General features: G+C 42.6%; 1 protein-coding gene across 3 annotated transcripts in view; it reads left to right on the forward strand.

Annotated features, from left to right (window-relative positions):
• magi1b (membrane associated guanylate kinase, WW and PDZ domain containing 1b) overlaps positions 1-4,501 on the forward strand; it is a 158,066-nt gene extending 153,565 nt beyond the window's left edge. For 2 of the 3 annotated variants that reach the window (XM_061831506.1, XM_061831508.1), the window contains one exon: positions 2,131-4,495. In XM_061831506.1, coding sequence (XP_061687490.1) covers positions 2,131-3,317 — 1,187 coding nt within the window. In that variant the 3' untranslated portion in view covers positions 3,318-4,495. Of the gene's footprint in view, positions 1-2,130 lie in introns of all 3 variants that reach the window. The other variant, XM_061831505.1, reaches the window with a different exon arrangement.
• The last annotated feature ends 20,435 nt before the right edge of the window (positions 4,502-24,936 follow it).

Raw genomic sequence — 24,936 nt, forward strand, 5'->3', positions numbered from 1 at the left:
TGGAAAAAATCAGCGGACTGCTACGACTAGAAATCTGGCGTGTTTGGGTTGCTTGGAAAAAAAAAAAAAATCTAATTTTTATTTACCTTCTGAACTCAGTTTTTCTGTGCTATAATAGTACTTTTAAAAAATGTTCACACTCTCGTTTCACTCGTCATATACAGTAGTGTACATTTTTATATCCTTTTAGTTTCTGTTGTTGCGTAAATGTATCCTCCTAGCCAGAGGTGGGTAGTAATTTGCTTCATTTACATTAAATTGTACTTGTCGTAGTAGTTTTAATGAAGCATACTTTTTACTTTTGCCCAAGTATTTCTGATGAAACAGTACTTTTGTGCCATTACAATAATCTCTATGAAGCTTGCTACTTTATAGACTTATTTCGACTTCTACATTGGGAACCGTTGTTTGATTCAAGTTCACCAATCAAATGACACAAAGTTACATATCCCCCACACAGTCTTCTTTTGGGCTTTTCGGGCAATCAAAGTCAGTCGTGCCAGTCGCACGGAACAATTACAGACGACAAAAAACAAGAGTTTTAATTTGCTGCATAGTTTTTTTTTTTCCACTGCAAAAAGTTGGATATTCCATCCCACTTCTAACTTCACAAGACACCTTGTTGCAGATGTTTGTGCTGTTGTTCTGGATGCGCAGATGGCAACGTTAGCCCTACTTAATGCTCACAAGTAACTCTTATACATGCATCTTCTCAGTTGCGTCCGGTTCTGTTCCGTTCTTTCTCTTCTCTCACACAATCAATCAGTCAATAAGTCTGGCCACTAAACGGCTTCTTCATCCAGTCATTCTTGTGGAAAAAGCAAATAATATTTTTGCATGCGGTGTTTCTTCCTCCCTGGCCCCCTTAAAACTTTTAATGTTGGCAGATGTGTGGACTCACATTGAACGTGAGTTTATATACACAAGTTGTGACCTGGCAGGAAGAAAGAGGTTAAACGTCAAGTCCAATTTAAAGTCAAGTTTATTTCCAATGTTTATTTTCACTTACCATCTCAAAAAGATACAAAAATAAGTCTGCGCAGTTGTACAAATTGTACATCAGATTAATGTTGGAAAAAGTTGTGAAATGTTTTGTCACCTTAACCCGGCATTTGAACCGGGGACAGTATTTCCACTTTTTATATCCACAGCTGAATTTGTCTGAAAGATTGTACTTTCTGATCATTTTATTTAGGTGTCAGATTGTGTTATTCAGCAATGTCTGAATTTGCACTTTCATGTTTACTTATTTTTTCATAGTTTTTTTTTTTTTTTTAGATTCATATGCTTTTTTTTTTTTTAAATCAATCAAGTTTACTTGCTTGTTGTTTAATATTTTTTCCTCCTTTCTTACTCTTCAAGTAATTTTTAATTACTTTTACTTGAGCCATATTATTCTAAAGTAACAGTACTTTTACTTGATATTTACAATGTTTGGCTACTCTACCCACCTCTTCTCCTAGCTAATATATGAGGAAGTGCTGTATTCAAAATTTTTGCAAGCCAGGTGACGTGTTTTGTGACGGGACTTTTATGAAGTATGGGGGGAGGGGGGGTCCAATTCGGTAGTGCTTACACGGGAGCAAGAACACAATATACTGATTTGCATTTTATAGGATTTATGACTTATTTTTGTGAGAACATGTTTTGGTAGCATAGCCTGGGGTAAAACGTTAAGAGTTTAACGGTCTATATTATTATCTTGATCATTCCGTCCCTCTCCTGTGTACCAATATTGAGTTTTTGGATCCTAACTTGCTTTGAATAGCGGCATCATGATAGTGCATGACAAAGCATGGCTAATGGACGTAGTCAAGCTGAGTCATCAACAAACTGCCATCGATGTCCACCTGTCATTGGTGCGCTTCCAGACGTGAACCCAAGTCAACCCGGGAGGAGGTTTGTTTTTTGTCAATATTGGCTTTTCGCAAATATTCCACCGCCTTTTTGTTTTGAACATGTAAGCGCTTTTCTGTTTCCTCAACGTTCTGCTGTGCCATCTAACAAATAGCCATCCATGCTGGTGACTCCATCCGAATGGCTTTCATACAGCATGGTCGTTCAACGTTTAACAAGTCGTGAGCATGTTTGATTATCGTAGCCTCGTCTGAATGTCGCACTGTGTTGCAGACGGCACCCCTAACGACAACAGCACAGCCTCAGGGTTACAAAACGCTGCGGAAGTGAGCTCCGTGCCCTTCAGTGAGCTGTCGGAGCAAAGCTACAAACCAGAACCCCAAATCTCATCCCGGACCAGGAAGGAGACGACCCATCACTCTTCAGGCACCGGCAAGCATCATTCCCATCATCGCCACCGCTCTCCTCACAAGAAAAACAGTGCTGGAAAACACAAAAGGACAAAATCTCCCAGAAAGGTCAATGTGTTCAAGAAGAAGAAGGACGAAAAAGGAAAACACGGCCAGCACCACCATTCCAGCGGGCACCGCCACAGCTCCCCTGACAAGGGGTACAAACGGTCACGCAGTGCAGAGAACGCCCTGGACGGCCGTCACGGGGGACACCGCCACGGTCGCTCCCCCGAAAGACACCACGGTCACCACACCCGCCACCGCTCTCCTTACCGTTCTCATCATCGCTCCCCCCACCGCTCCCCTCCCCGCTACAGGTCCCCCCATCGCTCTCGTCACCATTCTCCGACCAGACGCCACGACCGCTCCCTCGACCCCTACCGCAGATATGGCTCCCCGCAGCGTGGCAACGAGAAGCCGGCCACGGTCGAGGCAGTTTTGAAGGAGCCGTCCAGATCTCCTGAACCGAGCCTCGCCTTCGAGGACAGCGTCCTGCGCGAACCCCCTGCCCTGGTCCGGCTCAACAGGGAGGCCGGGGTGGAGCGTCCTTTCGTGAACGACAGCCTCCTGACGAGAGCTTCCACCATGGAGAGAGCCTTTGGGGGGGACAGCTTGCTGAGGGACATTTCCCGCAACACTCGAGACACCTACCGGAACGCCTCCCTCCCCAGAGTGCGCACCCCCGACTCCGACTTGGCTTACCACGGGTACAGCTCGCTGCTGAGGGGGCGATCACCCGAGAGGGGAGATAGGGACAGAAATGACCCCATCAGACGATCTACCCCAGAGCCGTACAGAACCCGCAGCCTCGGACGAGATATTTCCCCCATCAGAAGCCCACGAAGGGAAGACTCGGAGGACGAAGAGGATGACGACAACTTTGTGGCGGCCACTCTGAAAGAGTACTATAGTACGCTCAGGAGCGACAACAGTCGCTCCGCCAGGCCAGTGCTCCTGGAACCCAAGAAGACCACCTACAAAGACAACCCCAGAGACCTGAGCATCTGATTGGACGGCAGCCATCTGACTGCAGCCGCTACCACACATGATTCATCTGAAGTGTTCATGCCCATTAAGATGTATTCAAGTTGTGTACACACAGCAGACTACAACACTTGCACGCTGATTTGATAAATAGATGTAACAATGTTCGGTTACAACCAAGACAGTGGTTTATTTGGTTTTTTTTTTAACTGTATAATTTTGCTCCCTTCCCCCCGATTTGGATTGATATTCTAAATAATTGAGACTTTTCCATGAAATGTAAAACCATAAAAAAACAAAAAAAACAATGATGTGCCTAACAGTCCCATTAACAACCATTTGTTTGTTTTATTTGATACTCAGCTGGCATTTTGCGCTGCACATGATGACATTTTGGGGGTGGGAGCGAAAATCTGTAGTTTTCCACAAGGATCCTATGGTGTGCATGTCCTTAATGGTCTCTCGGTCTCTCTCTCTCTCTCTCTCTCTCTCTCTCTCTCTCTCACTCTCTCTCTCTCTCTCTCTCTCTCTGTCTCTCTCTCTCTCTCTCTCACCCCCCCCTGCCACTGTTTTATAGACATTTGACCAAGACTATAGCACAAACCTGCATTTGTTTGTATATTTTTTGACAGTTTGCAGTATGTGCACATTAAGAGCTGATCATTTTAACTGAAGGGGAAATTAAAAGTTAAAATTATAATGATGGTGATGTTAAAATAAAATATATTCAATAAATGGAGAAAATGTGATTGATTTACTTGCAGTGCACACAATTTATTATTTACCACTTTAAGTCAGGCATTGCGCAGATTAGGTACCAACCTCAAGTGACTTCACTCTTCAAAGCAAGCAAAAAAAAAGGCCACAAACAACTGTGTAACAATTCCTATTTTTAGTTCATACGGAATCTATTTTTGCTGTGTGCCTGTAAATGCAACCTAAAAAAGTGATATCATATACAAATAATGTGATGTGCTAGATGTACAGTACTCGAATTCCCTCAGGCCACACACTCGTCTTTTCTGCGTATGATGCCTCACTGGTAGCCGAGTGACTGGATTAGTTTGAACTAAAATCCCAACTCGGTTGTGAAGAGCCCTGCAATTTGGCTTTCCTAATTTCCATGACCAAAGGACTGGTACATTCGTTTTTGTCACTATTTTTCACCATCTTGTCACCAATGTTCTGTAAATGAGGAGATTATTTTTTAGTCTCTACACAATTGCTGAAAGACAAGTGATGTTGCTTTGCCTTTAGCTGAATAAATTGATAGAAATTACTGTCTGTACTGCATACACTTTTGTTTGCTACATCCCATTACAGATACACACCCAGATAAACATCTACCGTAGTTGATAGTCACTGATGTACCCCTGCCAATAGCCAACCCGTTCATTAGTTAAAGTTCTAGAAATGGGAGCAGGCTTTGTGTATCTGTAATAAAATACACCCCCAAAATCTTTATTTTTTTTAAACTATGGTATGTGGTGTTGTGTAAGCATGCAACCAGTAATTTATATCAAAATGAGTCTTTTGCATTGTAACAAGAAGCATTTTGAGCGACTCGACAACATTCTTCGGACAAACGCATTTCTGCGATTCAATTGGGCTGTGACGGAGATGCCTTCCGAGCTGTTCTTCACGCCGCACTGTGCTGTCTTTTGCCTTCTCTGTTGGCCAAGTTTGTGTGTCTCCGGTCGATCTCTCTTTTCTGTTAGCGGCGAAGTCACCTCATCTGTAAGGTGATGATACTTTCTTTTTTTAGATGTGAGAAGTGAAATATCCAAATGATTTGAGCTATGAAAACCTCAACCAGGGTTGGAAAGCTATGCAAAGATATCCTTTGAATTATAAATCCAAAACATAATGTATGCAAACAATTCAACACAACAAATAGCGTTGAGCTCTATTATACTGTATATTTGCACACACAAGACTAAAGAATGAGGATGATGACATTGTTGACCAAGTGTGTCTGTAGAGAGTCTTTGAAGCAAATAACGTCAAAGAGCCTCCATCTTGAACCAACATCAAAGCTCAGGTGTGTTCAATTGGGCTCACGTACTCTCACTTCTCACTGTCTTGGTCGTCTACGCCCCTTCGCCCTCCTCCTCCGTCACTAAAAAAAAGCTCTGTTCAAATAATTAAGAGGAAGATGATGATACAGATCTCTGCAAAGGCTAATCTGTTCACAGAAATGGAATAAAAAAGTTAGGCATAGATGGCAGAATTTGCTTTTGCTGGTTTCAGTTTTTGCAATCAAAAAGCGTGGGCTTGTCTCAAGAACGAGGAGGTAAAAGACCTTTCAGTCTAACTGTTGGTGCACTACCAAAATGTCACAGCACATGTACAGTTTCTCCCAAATCAGTCACACAGTGCAATCACATTTGCTAAAATCAAGGATGACATTCAATGATGGGACCATACCAGGGAGAAGACTTCCATTCTGACTCCAACCATCCATCCATTTTTTTAGCCATTTAACCTCACAAGGGTCTCGGGGAGTGCTGGAGCCTATCCCAGCTGTCAACGGGCAGGAGGCAGGGTACACCCTGAACTGGTTGCCAGCCAATCACAGGACACATCGAGACAAACAGCCGCACTCACAATCACACCTCGGGGCAATTTAGAGTGTCCAATTTATGTTGCATGTTTTTGGGTTGTGGGAGGAAACCAGAGTACCCGGAGAAAACCCACACAGGCACGGGGAGAACATGCAAACTCCACACAGGCAGGTCCGGGATTGCATCCAGGACCTCAGAACTGTGAGGCCAACGCTTTTCCAGCTGCCCCATTCGGACTCAAATTACAAAAAAAAAGAAAAAGCATTTCTCCCAACTTTCTATGTTTGCTTGCAAGATATACGCAATGGTTGGAGAATGTTACAAAAAGCTCAATGTCAGTATTAAAATATCTTAATACATGATCACATTATTTATGATCAAGTAGTTCATTTAATTGCTTTCGTCCCATAGCCTTTTTTTTTTTTCAATGTAATATATTGTTTTATGTTTGAACACTTGTTGGAAGAGTGTGATGCTGTGCCTCAGCCGCGTGATGCAAAAGCACTCACATCCTTGCCGCTGCCTCTGCTGTCATGTCGAAGCAATATTTCTAATTTAAAATAGAAGCATAGTTTAGGTGTTAAAATTAGGTATTAAAAATGAGGTTTTTTTTTACTGTGCTCATTTTTAAAATTCCAATGCCCTTGTGTATACTAATACACACAACTAGATTGGAATCTATCAAATTAAAGACATTTAAAATGCATTATTTGATCAAAAATAGTACTTCTCACCCTCAGATGAGGTATAAGTGCTATTTGTAGTATTACAGGTACCGTGAGGGTACCAGGGGCCAATGTGGCTGTAACACTTATACAACACCCCCATGGCGTAACATCTACTCAGATTGTTGTAGTTCGTTGAAAGCTCTCAGTACGGAAAAGAGTATTTTACACTGCAAGTGTTTATTCACGACACAGAGCAAAGCAAATTTATATAGTGCGTTTCATACAAAAGGTAACAATATGTTTTACAAGACCGTAACAAATTTGAGGAGCAATGGTGTAACAAACCAATACAAGCGGGAACATTTGGCCATGAAAACAAAAAGGAGAAAATTAACATGCTTCCACCACAAACTCATTCAGCGCCTTGTACCACTTGAAATAGAACAAAAACAAGTTTTGTTGATACTGAACTAGAAGTTACCAGCATCCACCCAACTACGCAGCAAATCAGTCAGAACTAATAAGAAATATCATGAACAGTACTGTATTGTTACACGGGAAAGCTTCTGCTTAAGAAATGTTGTTGGCTTCACTTAATGAATTATAACCCGCCAGACTGAGCGTTAAATGCAAGCTTGAGTTGATTGAAAGCAAAGGTTAACTAACATTCGTTAACCTCATCACGACACAAAAAAACAAGCAAGCCTGCCTCAGTTGCCCTATTGGAATTGTTCCATTGGCCTAGCGGGTTAATGACTCAACAGTCCCACACTATCAACTTGCTCTATCTCATTATTCATCGAGATGGTGCATATATAGGGTGCACCATAGCATAATAATATAAATTTTATTATATCATAAACATTCCTGCGGCCACAATCTGTGCGGGTCTTTTGAAAGGAAAGGACGACCAAGATGAAACGTCTGTTCAAATGCAAACATTTCAGAGCGTTTTTCTGGCCTAGCTTTTAGTTTGAATCTCCACCTTTTGATGCTAATCAAAGGGAGCAGATTCACTCCACTGTATTGTGTTTTACTGGTATGAATTTATCATTTGTGTTGACTGAGCGATTAGAATTGTGGTTCAAAGTAAAAAGAAATGTTCATTTTGGATTGTGCAAAGCATTTCCCTTTCTCTCATTCTCACCCACACGGAAATGGAGGGAAGTCTTAAATAATGGATGGACTACACACTCCAGTGCAGAAACACAGCCCTCCCCTTTCTTTAAATGTTTATCAAAACCACTCCACTCCTCCTCCTCATCAAATTGCAGAGACTTTTTTTGTTTTTTTTTTAAATTGCTTGTTCAACCCCAGAGATGGTTAATAACCAGAATCTGGTGACAATGTATCACCTTGGCCACCAGAAGCTAATGAACGAAGAGGCGATGACTTGCCAGGTTCAGCTTGCGTTCTCCACTTATTTTTGGACCAGATGCTCTCGAGCTGACCTTGGGGACCTTCTGCTCCTTTGTTGCTGTAGAAACACCAATGGTACTGTTTTTTTACTTCAGAATGGGGTTTTAGACGTGTAAACATGGACGAGGGAGAAAAGTCAAAGAAAGGAGCGCGTGCTCACGATGTTAACGCGTCTTTGCATCACTCCCTGATGCTGTCGTTTTCTTTATGCTGATGCTGTATTTGCCTCTGCCTGAGCGCCAGTGACTTTTTTTGTTTCCACTGACACCTTGAGAATGCAACGTGGTTCAATGCTCAAGTGGCTACAAAACTGATGATAGGTCCCAGTGCCTCAATTATGCTGTGTGCCTACCTTGTGATCCGGATACTGTGTGCGTGGGTAGGTTTTTTGTTCGGCCTTGGCGGAGGTCTGTTCAGACTGAAATGAAGGCAGGCAGCTGACAAACACAGAGGGGCACTTAACAGTTTGACAGATTGAGAGGAAATGCCCCCCTGATGAGTTTCTTTGCAACAAAAATTGCAATGAGTTTGACAGTGCAACACAAGAGTAAATAAGCCTTAAAAGTTTAGTTCAGAGCTTGTTGTGTCGCTCCCACATGGCCAAGAGATCAATAGTAGTTTTCTTGGACAACTGCTTTAGGTGTGGCAATTATTGGCAAGCCAGCACACCGGTGAAATAAGAAAGAAAGTAGCAATCCAGTGCAGCGGTAAAGCACGCCATTAGAATTTGGTGTCGTTTTGTCTCGTATTCCACTTGTTTTGTTGTGACGACCTATCAATGCAGATTGATTCCGCTGTTATCCAGCCATTTTCTATTCACTAGTATCGCAACTCGCACGGGAAGCCGCAAACTATCCCAGCTGACTTTGGCCAGCAGACGGGGTACATGCAGGACTGGTTTTCCGACTATCGTAAGGCACATACAGTAGGGGGAAAAAAAGTATTCAGTCTGGCACCTAATGTTCAAGTTCTTCCACTTAGAAAGATGAGAGAGGCCTGTAATTTTATTTCTAGGTAGACCTCATCAATGAGGTAGGAAAAAAAAAATCCAAAAAGTCACTGTCTGATTTTTACATCCTTTTTTTTTTTTTTTTAAACAAATGATGGTGGAAAATATATATTTGATCACCTACAAACAAGCATAATTTCTGGCTCTTGCATATCTGTAACTTCTTTTTGAAGAGGCTCCTCTGTGCTTCACTCGTTACCTGCATTAATGGAACTTGTTTGAACTCGTTATCCAGTCAGTATATAAGACACTTGTCCACAACTTCAGTCACAGTCCGAACTCCGTTATGGCCCAAAGCAAAGAGCTGTCAAAGGAAACCAGAAACAAAATTGTAGACCTGCACGAGGCTGGGAAGACTGGATCTTCTATAGGTAAGCAGCTTGGTCTGAAGATGAATGGGACCAGGTTAGATAAAGTTTGAAATTAGCTCGTTAGAGCAAGGGCAAAAGTTAGATGTTTTGGGGACAAACGTTTGTTTGGGAAAAGTTAGTGGCTCTAGACTTCAATGGTTTGGACATGTCGAGAGGGGACCAAGTGGGTATATTGGTACAAGGGTGCTGAGGATGGAGCTGCCAGGCAAAAGAGTGAGAGGAAGACCAAAGAGAAGGTTTATGGATGTGGTGAGGGAAGACATGAGGGCAGTTGGGGTTAGAGAGGAGGATGCAGGAGAGGTTACAAGATGAAGAAGTGTTGCAGTGTTGTTTCATTCTATGCTATTAAAATGTTTTATCTCTCATTCTCTATTTTCAATTTGGAATCAATTAAAATAACATTACATGCGCTCAGTTTCTGTGTTTAGCAAGCGTTCCGATGATGAAACTCGTTTAAAAAGTGTTTCACTCTGGGGGCTTCACACTGATGTCACCAGGGAACAGTCTGCATCAACCCCCCGGCCCCTACATAACCAACAAGTGAGACTTGGTTAATAATATTTGCTTGGCCCATTTGAATTTGCACTGCATCTTTCCTAAAATGTTGTGTTATCTGGGGATGACATCTCGACGGGTGACCTGCAGACAGCGAGTCGGCACCAGATTGGTTCTGTTCAACTCTGTGTCCGGGTCCATCAACCTCTTGTTAATTGCATGTAGCCTTTTGTCCATTTAAACTATTCTATTAAAAAAAAAATCTTTGCATCAACCGTGGGAGGACATGACTGAGCTGGTCTTATGAGTATTGAGTCACATTTCAGTCACGGCTATGGGATCAATTCTGCAAGTCACTGAACTTGAAGGTTGTGAAGATGCTTAACAAGGCTGTTGTGGACACTGGTGATGCGTTTGTGACATGTAGGAATGTGGAACATTCAGATGAAAGGCAGCAGATTTGAGGGCATAATTCATTTTGCATGAAATGTTTTATTCACTTGGACCCTGTACAGAGAGCATCAACAGAAGCCCAAAAAAATGACATGCTGTTCCTGACGGGATAAACCATTACTTTAGTCCAAATAATGACATTCTGGCATTGTCATTTCCTTTCATTAATATTCTTTATTGAGTAGCTGGCTTTTCTACCATGCTTCCTACTGCGGTATGTGACTTCCAGTTTTTAGTTTCATAATCGATGAATGAGAGGCACCTTGAATAACTGCCTTTAATTCATCTCATCCAAATTAAACATGGGCCTTTAATGACTTTGGAAAAATGCATTTTATGGAGTCCCGCTGCATTTCATCATCTACCTGACAAGCAGATGAACAAAGTTTAAAAAAAAAAAAAAAAAACTGTTATAATCAGTCACCATTTCCCTTGAAGCCTTAAAGCATAAAGAACTACTCCTGAAATTATGTCACATTCCTCTTCATCGGTATTTGTTTCTTCACAAAGCGACCCAAATGCATTTGTTACCCGTGTCAATATTTTTGCAGGAGAAAAAGGACGCTCAGCAAACATGTCACCTGAGCGTTTTGCTCGACGCAGAAAGGTATTGATTAGGACATAACAATGGATACACCCCAAAAGTTTAAAATGTATAGCGGCCCTTAAACTAATATCAACAAAGTTCTCTGGCATTAAAATGCCACAAGATGGGGCCAAAGGACTATGTGAAGCTCCTCAACTCACGTCACCAATATTCTGTGGTGCCAAAATTGACGCCGAAACATCCATCCATTTTCTGAACCGCTTATCCTCAATATTGTTGCCTATCCCAACTCACTCCGGGTGAGAGGGTTAGGGTTCGGGTTAGGGTCACTCTGAAGTGTTCGCCTGCCAATAGCACTCGCTTTCACACCTTCGGACAATTTTGAGTCATCGCCAAACCTACCGCGCATGTTTGTGGAATGTTGGAAACCGGAGTACGCAAACGTGGGGAGAACATGCAAACTCCACATAGAGGAGGCCACCCCCCTAGAAAAAAGACACATTGTGTACTGAATAACTATTATACCTTCACCTATAGTTTTATCATTGTTCTTCTTTTAAGCTAAACTTAGTAATGAATTCTCAGTATGCTTTGAAATACTCTGACACGAAAGCTGCCTGGTAAGAAGAAATGTCTTGACAGACCGAGAGGAACCCTATTTTTCCCTTTTTGCAGCGTCTCACAGAAGCTGTGACATTTGTCACACCCTACAAATAAAATGAATTACATATGACAGTCCCCTCCCACCCCATCAGCCTTCTGAAAAGTGTCCCAAATAAAAACGGTCGACTTTACTCGATTAAATGCTAGACATCAGCGGTTGTCATGGTGATGTGGGCCTGTTGTTTCCAAGAAGCCATCACCTGATTGAATGACGATGACATGATTTAAACACGACTCAGGCTGAGCGGAAGCAACGTGCCCTCTCGACTCTCAAGACCGACTGTTATTGGCCACGCTGGCATCTGTATTGCCACATCGCCGATCAGGCAGGCTCGTGAAGATGCCCGTCATTCTCCTCCTCCCGTACTCAAGGGGCTGAGGTGCAAATCTATTTTCGATCAAACCTTTAAACAGCAACAGTGCTGACTTGCCATCTTAGCAGTCATAACAACGGTTTAAATAAGCATTTAGATGCATTTTCACAAACCTTCTTAAAGGTGAATGTCTTAACATTGAACATGCAGAAGTGTATTTTTTCACACTTATGTTTGACTTACAAGGCCAATTTTTCTTTCTAGAAAACGTGATTGCGATCTAAACACCCATTTCACACTTTACAAAATGTACAACTAGTAGTACGCAAAAACAATTGTAATGAAAAGAAACATGGCCACACACATGCTGAACAAGTAGCGGTTGGTGTGTCTGCCTCAGAGTGGAAAAGTTCTGGGTTTGAATCTCACCTTAGGGGAGTTTGTGTGTTTCTCTCTGTGCTTGTGTGGGTTTTTCCTCTGTGGCCACATGCTGAAAACATGCATGTTTGGCTCATTGAAGACTAAATTGTGTGTTTAAATGGTTGTCAGTTTTGTTTGAATTTGTTTATTTTAATTTTAGTGTGATGACTGAAAATGACTGATTAGCACTTGCTTTCATTTTGTACTCATGGTTAGTACATTTATTTATATACACATATGACACTGTAAAATATATCCATCCTCCATTTTCTTTGCTGCTTATCCTCACAAGTGTCAGCGGGGAGTGTTGGAGCCTATCCAAGATGTCAACGGGCAGGAGGCAGGGTACACCCTGAAGTGGTTACCAGCCAATCGCAGGGCACATAAAGACAAACAGCCGGCAATTTAGTGTCCAATTAATGTTGCATGTTTTTGGAATGTGGGAGGAAACCGGAGTGCCTGGAGAAAACCCGTGCAGGCACAGGGAGAACATCCGAATTCCACACAGTCATGGTTGGGATCAAATCTGGGTCTTCAGAACTCTGAGGCCAACTCTTTACCAGCTGATTCACCATGCCGCCCGAAAATACAAGTATCCATCCATTTTCCAAACCACGTATCCCTACAAGTGTCGCAGGAGTGCCGAAGCCTATCCCAGCTAATTTTGGGCGAAAGGCAAACTACACCCTGAACTTGTCGCCACCATCCAAATGAACTGTGCCTTTGGAGCAAAATGGAAAACAGGAAGACTTGATAAAGTGCTCATATCACTTGTCTTTTGGGCCTGAATAAAACTAGCATCAGCATTCTGATTGCTCTACAGCCCTTCATGGGACATTTGGTCTGCTTAAACGGCTCTCAGCCTCTTAAATAAGATTTATGGGACAGCAAGGCCCACGGCAGCGGCATGTACCACAGTGCTGTCCAGTGGCGAGTAGTAGTCGTAGCCCTGTCCTGCCCCAGCGTCATCAAGTCAGCCATCCGTGTGACAGTGTGCTTGCTTTGGAGCTGTGAGTCGACCCGTTTTTCCCTGTATCACATCCTGGTGATGAGTCACAAGCATGAGAGTGAACTGAAGCTGAAAAACGAGAAGCAGGCGGGGCGGGGCAAATAAGGCCAAGGACTCGGGAGCAATATGTCACACTGCGAGTTTGTGTGTGTCGGGGTGAGGGTCAGGGTCAGAGTCCAATGACAGCCACTGTTCTTGCTGTTGAGCCTATTGATCGAGTCTGGCCCAGCTGGACCTGACATCGCCTTGTGGACAGCACAGCTCATTGTTACTGCTAAGACTTACTTCAAATGTATTGTGCGTACCTGGTAGTTTTCAAACAAAATTGGCACTCACAACATACAGACTATGGAAGGAAGAAAGGATTGTCTTGAAGAAAGTTTTTCCCAATTAAGAGATTGCGGTAACTTGAACAAAGACATCGCTGATAAATATCACACAGGAATTTAAAGCTACTAAAAAAACATGCATGCCACATCAGGTGTTTTATATTTTGAATAAGGAAGTCACTGACGGTGTAGTGCTACACACACACCTGACTTTGTTGCGGGCAGAGTGAGATCAATTCCCGCTCAGTGCCCTGCGACTGGCAGGCGACCAGTTCAGGGTTCTGTTTTTCACCCCATATTAGCTGGGATAGGCTCTGGCACTCGGGCGACCCTTGTGAGGATAAGCGACACGGGAAAGAGAATGGGATGGAATTTTCAATAAATAAATTATTTAAAGAATTAACTACTCCATTTCAGGATAAGTGTAGTGCCTCTCTAGTATAAAATACTTTGACGAGGTAGCCACCTGAGTTCTTTTCTTACTCCAAACTACGAAACTAATAAATTAACTCAACGTTAATGACTAAAACGTTGATTATAATTTTACTCTTGTGCATTTAATTCTCCATCAAAAGTCTCTGCAATAATATTTCCGCTTATGAGTTAATATTATCCTAATTTAAATAATCAAACCACCAAATAAACTCCCCACTATTTTAACTGTCTTGCAGATAGTCAAATAATAAACCTGGATATGTAACAAAAAGTGTGAACATTTAAAAACAAAATAAAGGATGGAAAATCAAACATCTATACACAACAGTCAAATAAACAAAGTCAATTTGACAGGTACACAATGCACACATGCGCAGGGCCCAAACAAATAAAAATATAGCCGCCAAACAAACAAAATTCAAACCCCAAAGTCACTGCGGTGCTTCCCAAGGCAGGAGTGAAGAAAGGTGAAGGTGGTTTTTGCTCTGTCCAGCATCCTCACAGTCCTCGTCCCTTTTTCTTCCTTGAAGTCCAAACAGAGCCTCGCTAGCTGCGTTAGCTCTACGCTACCGCCCTTGTCCTCTCCTTCGTGGTCCAGTACACACGCCTGGCTAGCTAGCGTTAGCTGGTTGCTAGCACCCAAGCCAAGTCTCATGCATGTACTTAGCCCCTGTGGTAGCGGCTAACTCCACCACATTACGCCGTGATTTGAGTAGTCCACTCAAACGACACACTATCCCAGTTGAACTTTCAACAGTCCTTGTTGAACACGTCAATCATCTTTTGATAATCCACCGTTCACTTTCTTTGTCCTTTCGTTGCCTTTCAACAACCACTTGTACCGTGCACTCCATCAAGCCTTTTTTCTCTCTCCTTTTCCGTGTCTCCTTCAGACTTCACTTCCTGTCCTTCTTAAACAATGGTTTCAACAATAAAATGGCAAAAAAAGTATTTCTTTTTCACAAATGAATCAAACACATTTAAATACAAATCCCTCCAAAAGAAAATACAGTAAGCACACACAGTTTAACAGATATTCCACCACATTGCATAAAGAAAACCTATAACCTAATTGCTACTCTATTATACTGAAATTTTACCTGTACGAACTTTTAACAGGGTTACATAAGCAACATTGTTAAATGCAAAAAATACAATACACAAACAGATTAGAGAGGAGAATTTAGCCAACTACAACGACCAGTCTGGGATGTACTTTACCGCCAAAGCTCCGCGGTATTAATGAACACGAGTGTTTAGAAAAATGGAAGATTGATACTAACAAGCATTGAATTGCAATGGTGGCACGTTATAATCTTCTTTTCCTTTTGGCTTGTCCCATTAGGGGTATAATATGACCGTAAAATAGAGTATGGGTAAAGTATAGTTTCCTATGTCGAGGATTATTTTTTTTACTATTTGCAACAACACAAATGATGTGGAAAAAGACAGTCACTTGAATGTATGTCTCCCCAGCTCACACAACACACGGCGTTACTCCTTTCAAGCAGAATTACGACGTGGCCGCTGCACGGTGCTCGTTGCCGAGGCCTTTGTGCATCACCACATCAAAGTGTTACCTCTTCATCTGCTGCACGGAGGAGGTCAAGAGCGGCTGAAGTGGGCCGGACACAGAGTCAGTCATCGGTACGCCTGCACAGAAACACACTGAGGCAACAGATGAATAGCATCCCCAAAGCAATAATGTAATTATTGAGTACATGCTGTAAGATGTCAGTTGGGTTCGAATTTAGTCACAACAGCAAAGCAAAGCCAATTTATTTGTATAATGGATTTCATACACGAGGTAACTCACTGTGCTTTACATGATTATAAGCATTTAAAAACAAAGAGATAAAACATTAAAAATGGGATAAAAACAATAAAAATGACAACTATATATATATATATATATATATATATATAAAGACAATTAAAACCGTGTATAGTGCAAGTAATACGATTGGTGGATAGACTCTAAAAAGCATTATAAAAAAAGAAGAGTTTTCAACCTGGTTTTAAAAACATTCACACTAGGGGCTGACCTCACCTCTGTTGGCAACTTCTTCCATTTGTGTGCAGCAAAATAGCTAAATGCTGCTTTACCATGTTTGCTTTGGACTCTGCGCTCCACTATTTGACCTGGGTCAGTCAATCTCAGAGCTCTACTGGGTTTGTATTCTGTAAGCATGTCTTTCATCTATTCAGGACCAAAATCATTTAGTGATTTATAGACCAGTAGCAGAACTTTACAATCTATTCTAAAGCTGACTGGAAGCCAGTGCAAGGACTTTAGGATTGGAGTTATATGCTCTGACCCCTTTGTTCTAGTCAGAACACGAGCTGCAGCATTCTGAATGAGCTGCAGCTCTTTAATACTCTATTTGGGGAGTCCAGTCAAGAGACCACTACAGTAGTGAAGTCGACTTGAGATGAAAGCATGGATGAGCTTTTCCTGGTCTGCTTGACACATACAACCCTTCACTCTAGGTATGTTCTTCAGATGGTAGAAGACATTTGATTTATTTGATATGATTGTTGAAAGTCAGGTCGAACTCAATCAGAACACTAGGGTTTCAGACTTGGTCTTTGGTTTTTAAAGATGGAGATTCCAGGTGTTTACAAACAGCCTTTCTCTTTTCTTTATTGCCAAAAACAATTGTCTCAGTTTTGTTGTGATTTAGTTGAAGAAAATTTTGGCTCATCAAGTTAATCTGATTTAGACAGAGGAACAATACTTCAATTGAACTGTCGTCATCTGGAGACACTGCTAAATATAACTGTGTGTCATCTGTATAGCTATGGTAGTCAAAATTAAAGTTTTGAAGAATTTGATTCAAGGGTAGCATACACAGGCTGAACAGGAGAGATCCAAGAACTGACCCTTGAGGGACCCCATAGGTCATTGCCATTCGCACCTCCAACGGTCACAAAGTAGCTCCTTTCCTCCAGGTAGGACCTAAACCATTTAAGGACTGTTCCATTTAGTCATACCCACGTTTCCAACCTGTTTAGCAGTATATTGTGATCTACCGTATGAAAAAGCCGCACTGAGTTCCAACAAGACCAAAATCGACACCTTTCCTGGGTCAGTATTCAACTTTATTTCATTTAGCACTTTGATAAGAGCAGATGCTCTACTGTGGTGAGTTCGGAAACCTGATTGAAATTTGTCAAAAAGTCAATTTAAATTCAAGAAATTGCTGAGTTGATTAACAACAACTTTCTCAAGAATATGGCTATGAACAGGAAATTTGAGATGGGTCTATAGCTTGCTAACACGGAATTGTCCAGTGCTCTGTTTTTAAAATAGGCTTAACAGCAGCTACTTTAGGAGCTTTGGGAAACTCGCCAGACTGAAGTTAACAATTGATTATTTGCTGAAAATCAGGTAGCACTGACTTCACAGTAGTTTTGAAAAAGTCAGATGGTATTGAGTTGAGACAGCTCGTTGATGGTTTCAACTGCTCAACAGTTTTCTCTACAGTTTTTTGGTCAACTGTATAAAATTCTGACATGTTAATAGAGTTTTCCCTGGGTGGCTTAAAATCATTTTATCTTTTTGCTGATGTTTGCTGACATTTGACCTGATAGATTATATTTTTTTTCACTAAGAAACAGGCAAACTCAATGAATTTGTCAGCTGTTACGAGTTCTGGATCTATCTGATTCGGGGGGTTGTGAGCTTGTCAACCACAGCAAACAGAACACGAGTATTGTTTGAGGTTCGTACTGATGATTTCAGAAAAGTGTTGCTGTCTAGATTGAACTAACTCTTGGTTAAAATTACAAAGACACTGTCTGTACAGGTCATAGTCAATTTGGAGTTTAGCTTTTCTTCACTTGTGTTCTGCTTCCCTACATTCTGATTTAGATCTCTCAACCATCATTGTGCTCCTCCACGGTGTTGTAGGTTGCCTCAGGATGGTCTTTGTTTTAACAGGAGCGACAGGAAGTAAGTTCCCTTTTATTCTACACAAAAGTTGAGCCTTTGGCATATCCATCAGCACAGCACCTAATGTTTATACAGTGTATGGATCGATTTATTGAAGTGCACACACAACACACACACACACACACACACAGTCTAGTTTCTCGTAAATCTTCAGCATGCCAATAAGGTTGTATCAGCTATGGAAAACACAAATGAAATCTCTTTTTAACCTTGCCAATGTGGGGAAAAATCTATGAGAAATGAGATTGTTTACATGAACATAGCTTCCTAGTGATGAGCACGTCTGCCTCGCAAAAAGTTTGAAAATCTGTATACTGTGCTTGCGTGGGGTTCCTCCAGGTGGTGAGCCCTGCCCCCCACATGCGCACACATTCTGGACTTTTGTGGTTGTGTGATGGAGTCAGCTTTTGTGTTGTGGCTTCTCTGCTGAGGGTCTTAATCATTTTTGCATTCTTAAGATCTAGTCATTCTGTTGTATACCATTTTTTCTTCCAGGTTTGAAAATATTACATCTGCTATGAACTAGTCTGTTTATGAAACACTGGTCTATTTTGTTGGCCCCTAGGAAGCGGACCGACCACCTGTGATAACAAAAAAAGGTAATTACAGCTAACATATCGTAGCTATTTCAAAGTCTCAGTATGGTGTTCTATATTGTTTCTAATTGAACAAATTGTGGGATATGAACATTGTCATGCTCCAGCCTGAGCTGTGCGGGTTCCCGTGTGGTCACGCGAATTGGGAGGCACACACCTGCGCCTCATACGGGCTGATTGGCCCCAGTGTATATAGGACCATGGGGACGACTGGTCCGGCGCCAGATCGTTGAGGTTCATGCCCTGTTCCAACACTCCCGTATCCCTGATCATCAACCCGTGTGTACCGACCTTCGCCTGCCCGCTGACCTGTCCTCTACGCCTGACGCCCTGATAACCGCTTCTGCACCTGACTGCCTGCCCGATCCCCGACCTTGGATTAATAAACGTTTTTCCCGAATTACCTCGGTCCTACCTCCGTTCCGATGGGTCGTGACAAATATTACCTTGATAATTTCCCCACCCCTCAAAAAGTTCATATACATGTATCTGAACACTGCATAGGAAGTAGTAACTGTTTTTTCTTCCCCGATAGTAAGCCTTAAAGCTTCCAGGGCATTACAGGGAGTGAAACGTTTCTCATGAGAATTACAACAAATACAGTGTAGACAATCATTCCCTACCAATAAAGGATCAGTAGTAAAACGTTATAGTCACATTCTTTGATAAATATACCTCTACATTCTGAACTGCTCCAAAAGATGTGCGTGTCGCAGTTGTGTGCTGTGCCAGTGTGTATTTGTATGGCATTGATTGATGTATTCCACGATTGGGACGGGAAAGTGGTGTTACTACGAGGCAGACGACGTCAGATTAATCCCCACCGAAGGCCGAGGTACCAAATGCATCTCCATGAGATGACTGTCCCTTCCTTTTTCAGATGAAAAACATCTGCGTGCGTTTCCGCATGCATCATCAAATTACTTCAATGCAGTTCATCCTACCAGCTGACGTCCAGAGAAAGATAAGGACAACAAGTGGTTTTTATCTTTTAAACGCTTCCTCATTTCCATCTCTTTCTTTAGATTTGGAACAGCCACTAAAATAGGTTGCCGTATGCAGAGAGCAGCAGTCTGTTTACTATTTACCTTGCTCCAAACAAATGCCACGATAGCTATAGAAATTATAGATTTGGTTATAAAAACTTTACACATATTTGAATATAATTGTTGAAAACCTGAAAAGACAGAGACCATCCATCCATTATCCAAGCCACTTATCCTCACAAGGGTCACGGGAGAACTGGCACCTATCCCAGGTAGCTTCGGGCGAAAAGCGGACTACACCCTGAACTGGTCGCCAGTCAGTCACAGGGTACATATCAACACCATTGCTGAGCGGGAATCGATCCCACGCTGCCCGCACTAAAGTTAGGCGTGTGTACTACTACACCATCAGTGACTGACAGAAAACAATATAGTATTATCACAATAGTGCATTTCCATTTATCCATCCTTTTATATTTATTTTTTTCTGCTTATCCTCACGAGGGTCGTGGGGTGTGCTGGAGCCTATCCCAGCTGTCAACGTGTACACCCTGAACTGGTTGCCAGCCAATCACAGGGCACATATAGACGAACAAACATTCGCACTCACAATCGCACCTATGTGTAATTTAGAGTGTCCAATTAATGTTGTATGTTTTAGGGGTTTGGGAGGAAACCGGAGTGTCCGGAGGAAGCCAACATAGGCACGGGCAGAACATGGAAACTTCAAACAGGCAGGGCCGATATCAAACCCGGTCCTCAGAACGGTGAGGCCAACGCTTTACCAGCTGACCCACCGTTCCACCCAACAGTTCATTTTTTGCGGCTGAAATGGGTCTACGTGAAAATATTGTGATAGCCACGCTTTAGGGGGCTAATGTTAGACTGATGATAGATGAATACATTTTGCTAATTTATAAGGAGGAGGAAAACAAATGACCTTCTTCTGAAGACTGAAAGGAACAAGATTGATGACCAGGGAGCTCAGTGGCTTCTCAATCAGAAACACATTGCAGGTCTGGTGGCTCAAACATGTAGCAATATGTATGCATTAGAACGCTGTTGTTCTTTGGCATTTTTTTATCAGGTTGTACTCGTCGTGGTAATTAATTCATAGTTGACCAACGTGTTGTTGTAATCTATTAAGCAGGCAAGCTTGAGTTTTCAAAATATTAACGCCTCACTTTATAAATTCTTCATCCATCCATCCATCATCCATCCATCCATCCATCCATCCATCCATCCATCCATCCATCCATTCATCCATCCATCCATCCATCCATCCATCCATTTTCTGTACCGCTGATCCTCATTCGGGTTCATTCAGCTGTTAGGTCAGGCAGAATGAAGTATCTGTATCCTTATTATGCCAGAGTGTCTTCTGCTGTGATTCCTTACAACCATAATTTAAGTTTATTGAGAATGTCAATTTGGTTGAATAAAAGCTTCTACAGGGGAGAGAAAAATGAAGACCAAAGACAAGCTCTTACTGCAAATGGGATAAGAAAAATAAGTCATGACATTATGTAAAACAATGAGACACTTAAGTATGAGTGTTGCATGGGGCTGTCGTCCAACACCCTGTGAGAGAAGAACAGGACAAGATAGAACAGGAGTAGAAGCAGTCAGGACAAGGGTCATGAAGCTGGCTGTACAACAGAACTGTGGTGGGATTGACAATGTCAGTTACAGTATAAGTCTATGGAGCAAGACTATGAGTGAGGGGATACGCAAGCAATTTGCATATTCATGAGTTGTTTGTCGCAATAAGTGAGTGTCCCCACACCCAGTGAAGGAAGTCCCAGTGGAGTGTGCCTGCAACACACACATGCACATGCAAGTGAATTGGCACTGTTTTGCTTGCACAAAAACTGACGGAAGTGTCCTGGAATTGCTGTGCCCGCATCGCAGAGGATGAGGGCCCCACCCAATCAATTGATGGGCAGGATCAGGGCCAGGGGTCCGCCCGAGAGCATCCTAGTGGACACATTCCAAACCGAGGGACCCAGGGCAGTCCACTGACCCAATGCCTCCCCTTGAGTCAATCAGTCAGTACCCCAGAGCCCCCCTACCCCCAGGAAGCCAGACACCCCCCTCCAACCTGCCAGCCCGAGGGCGGGAGAGTGTCGCTTGTTTGTTAGAAAGGAGGGCGGATAGGAGCACCTAAAAATGATGGGGGTGGGGGGTGGACCCAGGGAACAGAGAGGGAAGCCCCAAGAAGCAGTCATCCAGCCCAGGAATACCAGCATGGATTAAGTGAGAACCCACCTCCCCCCGTTACTGTCACCAGGTCTCTTACTGGCAGTTATTTGGCTTACCCCATGTATCAGTGGCCCCCACTCCTCCCACCCCGGTCGTGTGGTGTGGTGCATTAAAATCTGGAGAGGCCAGTGAGCAGAGATGGCGGGGGGAGCCAGGTACGGTTGCTTAAGTGCCAAAACCCCCACACCCACAACCTCACCGTCCTCCAAAGGTGGGTGCATTAAAATGTGCGAATGAGTGTGTGTGTGTGTGTGTGTGTGTGTGTGTGTGTGTGATGCATGATTGGGAAACAGCACATAGGTGCCGAAACCCCGTCCGACACCCACACCCTCCCAACCCTGTACCAGTCCCCCTTGAACCCTGTGATGTGTATATGTGATTAGTGAGAAAAATATATATGAGTGGTGTGACTGCATGTGGGGGAAACCTCATATCTAAATTTGGTCATTTCATATTTTGGTGTCTTAAAAATGTGTGTGATGTGACGTTTCTCAAAATCTCCCAACAATAAATAATTGTACCACAGATTACTGCCATTTATTCTTGTCTTGCTGAAAGCAAGCTTTTGAGAGGGCAGCCCTGTCTCATGCTGCCCCACATACTGTTGGACCAATTGATTTTCTTTCCCATGAAGCATCAGCGGTTGCGGGTTTTAACGCAACGAGCCTAAACAACTGTGACTGTGAAGTACACAGGAGGCCAACAAGACAGTGTGGATTTGATCTGTCCCTCGTGAAGCATCAAGCCAGAAAATTGTTTTTTCAATGACAGTACTGTTGGGACCTTAGTATGTTGTAACGCCAAACCCAGGTCCACCCCCAGCGCATTGACAATTCCACCAAGCAATCAGAATAAAGCAATCTGTGCTCAGGCTAATTTTCCCAGATGAACTTCTTTCATTTCAGCAAATGATCATCGTCTTGCTGGATGATCAAGATTTCCCATCCAATTTGTTTGCATCATTGCAACATTTTTCTGTTGGTTTGCTAAAGTTTATTTTGCTGCTGCCGTTATGTGCTACGTCACCAGTGACAGTAAGTGAGCACCAATCAAAACTCACGCCATGTCATTTTCTGCCACTTTCATAGATGAGCTTGTATTTTGGGGATCATGAGCAAATCATTCTTTCTTGAAATTTTGAGCCTTTCTATCACTTTGGTAAAAGTATTTTATCTCATCAGTCCATAAAAGTTTCTTTGAACAGTTTTGATGGTGATTTATGCATGCACTTTTGTTCATGAAGTCTTGTGGAAACACTAAATTGTGACACTGCTGAACAAAAGCTGCTCTCCTTGTCTGCTCTGTGATGTTAATCTTTTCATATCAAAAACAAATATTGTACGTTCCGTCTGTAGAAACCTAGGATTTTACGTCATGGTTGTAGTACTGTTTAAGGGAAGGTTTGTCAAAACATTAATTTATTTTTTCTTGAAAAAGTACAAAAGTTGCTTATTGTCATCCTAAAGTTTAAGTCTCTCCGTCAAAACCATTTGGTCCATTGTATGTTTGAATATTCTGAGGCTGTGTTCTATATTTGTGGCAAAAGGTCACTGCATACAGTACTTCCGTGTCGGAAGAACTACTCATGCAAAAGGGCTGGAATATAACTGGAAGTAGGGAGGCAATAACCATAAATTGTGCTTGTGGTTACTCAGATGGGAACATTAGAAACTGTGTACAAGAACAGGAAGAACAAACAGTAGCGTTTCCTGCTTTAGGTTGTGCCAAAAGAGTTGATTCGCAACTTTTCTTGAGCAATGAAGCCGAGCGGGCGATGACGCCCACCTGTAATGAGTGGTGGGTGTGTGCGGGTTCCTTCCATGAATTCTTCCCTGCATCCTCTGAGAGGCACAGCGAGTCAGTATGTGTGTCATTGATGGGACTTTTTACGAAATACTGAATGAAGGGTGTGTGGACATATGAGGGTGTGGGCGTGTAACTCGCTTCAGAAGAGGAAAGGTGACCCGCATCCTGCGGAGGACAATGCAGAGCTCATAGCTGGGTGAGGCTTGTGGGCTGGGCTCGCGTCTTACCTGGATGGCTTGAGTAACTCTCTCACATATTGGGCGTCCTCGCAAATACTACATACCGTATGTATTGTTATGTTCAGCTGGACCTTTGAACTGACACTTCATTGGGTTGGTAGAAAGGTGGGTTGTCAGTTGCAAACCTTTCCGAAGCCAAACCCTATTAGGAACGACATACTACCAAATAAAAATGTCACAAAAAGAAAGTATCCATGACGAAAATATTGCTCATCTTGTCTCAATTTACTGAATGTGTGAAATCTGGGCCTGTTTTAGCTAAACAACAAGTTATTTTTTATGAATGGCATCTGGTGTATAATTGTACCTTCTGCCATGTAGCATTTACTTGTCACATTTGATTGGTGAACCGCACACAGTGTGACACCAGTGAAAACCACTGAATTTTTTTTTTTCCCCCAGTGTGGACTTTTTGGGTTTCTGACCATTTGCGAATTGTTTCACTGCAATTTCAAACATTCAATCACAAGCACAGCAGCAAATATATTTACGCAACTATGTCGTTCTGTCGCCGGAACGGATGCCTGAGAGTCCGTGTTCTGCGTAGTCAATAAATTGTGGGGCTGTCATTGGTTGTACGTTAAATAAACAATTTTCTGATCAATTTAAATGATATTTGATGGTTTCCCAAGAGACACCTGATGATCTGTCTGGGAACATTAATGTCCAACGGCGTAGTGGTTGGAAATCAGGGGTCAAGGGCCGCAGGGATCTGAAAGAAGGGGCAGGCTGAGCCAGTTTGCAGGTCATTGGGACAACAGTTTTCACCGCATTGCACAAACATGAAACTAATTACACAAGTTCTGTGGGAAAATGGCACTGAGCATGCTCCGTGATCCCTGTGGCCTGCTCCATGGAGGGACCCCAGAGGACGCTTTGCAAAAAATAGTCCCTCTCATTTTGTCTGAATTTTGTACACACAATTAATGATTTAGGAGTGGGTCACTGTAGTATGTTGGGTGCAGTTTTTCAGTCGCTTATGCTCGGAAGTCTCGTTGTGTGAGAGCATTGTGTATTGTACATGGAGTCATAATGTTCCCGGGAAGATTCCCAGATTTAGAAGATTCCCCAAAGTGAATCCTCTGTTGACAAAGAGTGCGCTT

This window comes from Syngnathoides biaculeatus, chromosome 10, assembly GCF_019802595.1.
Source record: "Syngnathoides biaculeatus isolate LvHL_M chromosome 10, ASM1980259v1, whole genome shotgun sequence".
NCBI classification, from domain to species: domain Eukaryota; kingdom Metazoa; phylum Chordata; class Actinopteri; order Syngnathiformes; family Syngnathidae; genus Syngnathoides; species Syngnathoides biaculeatus.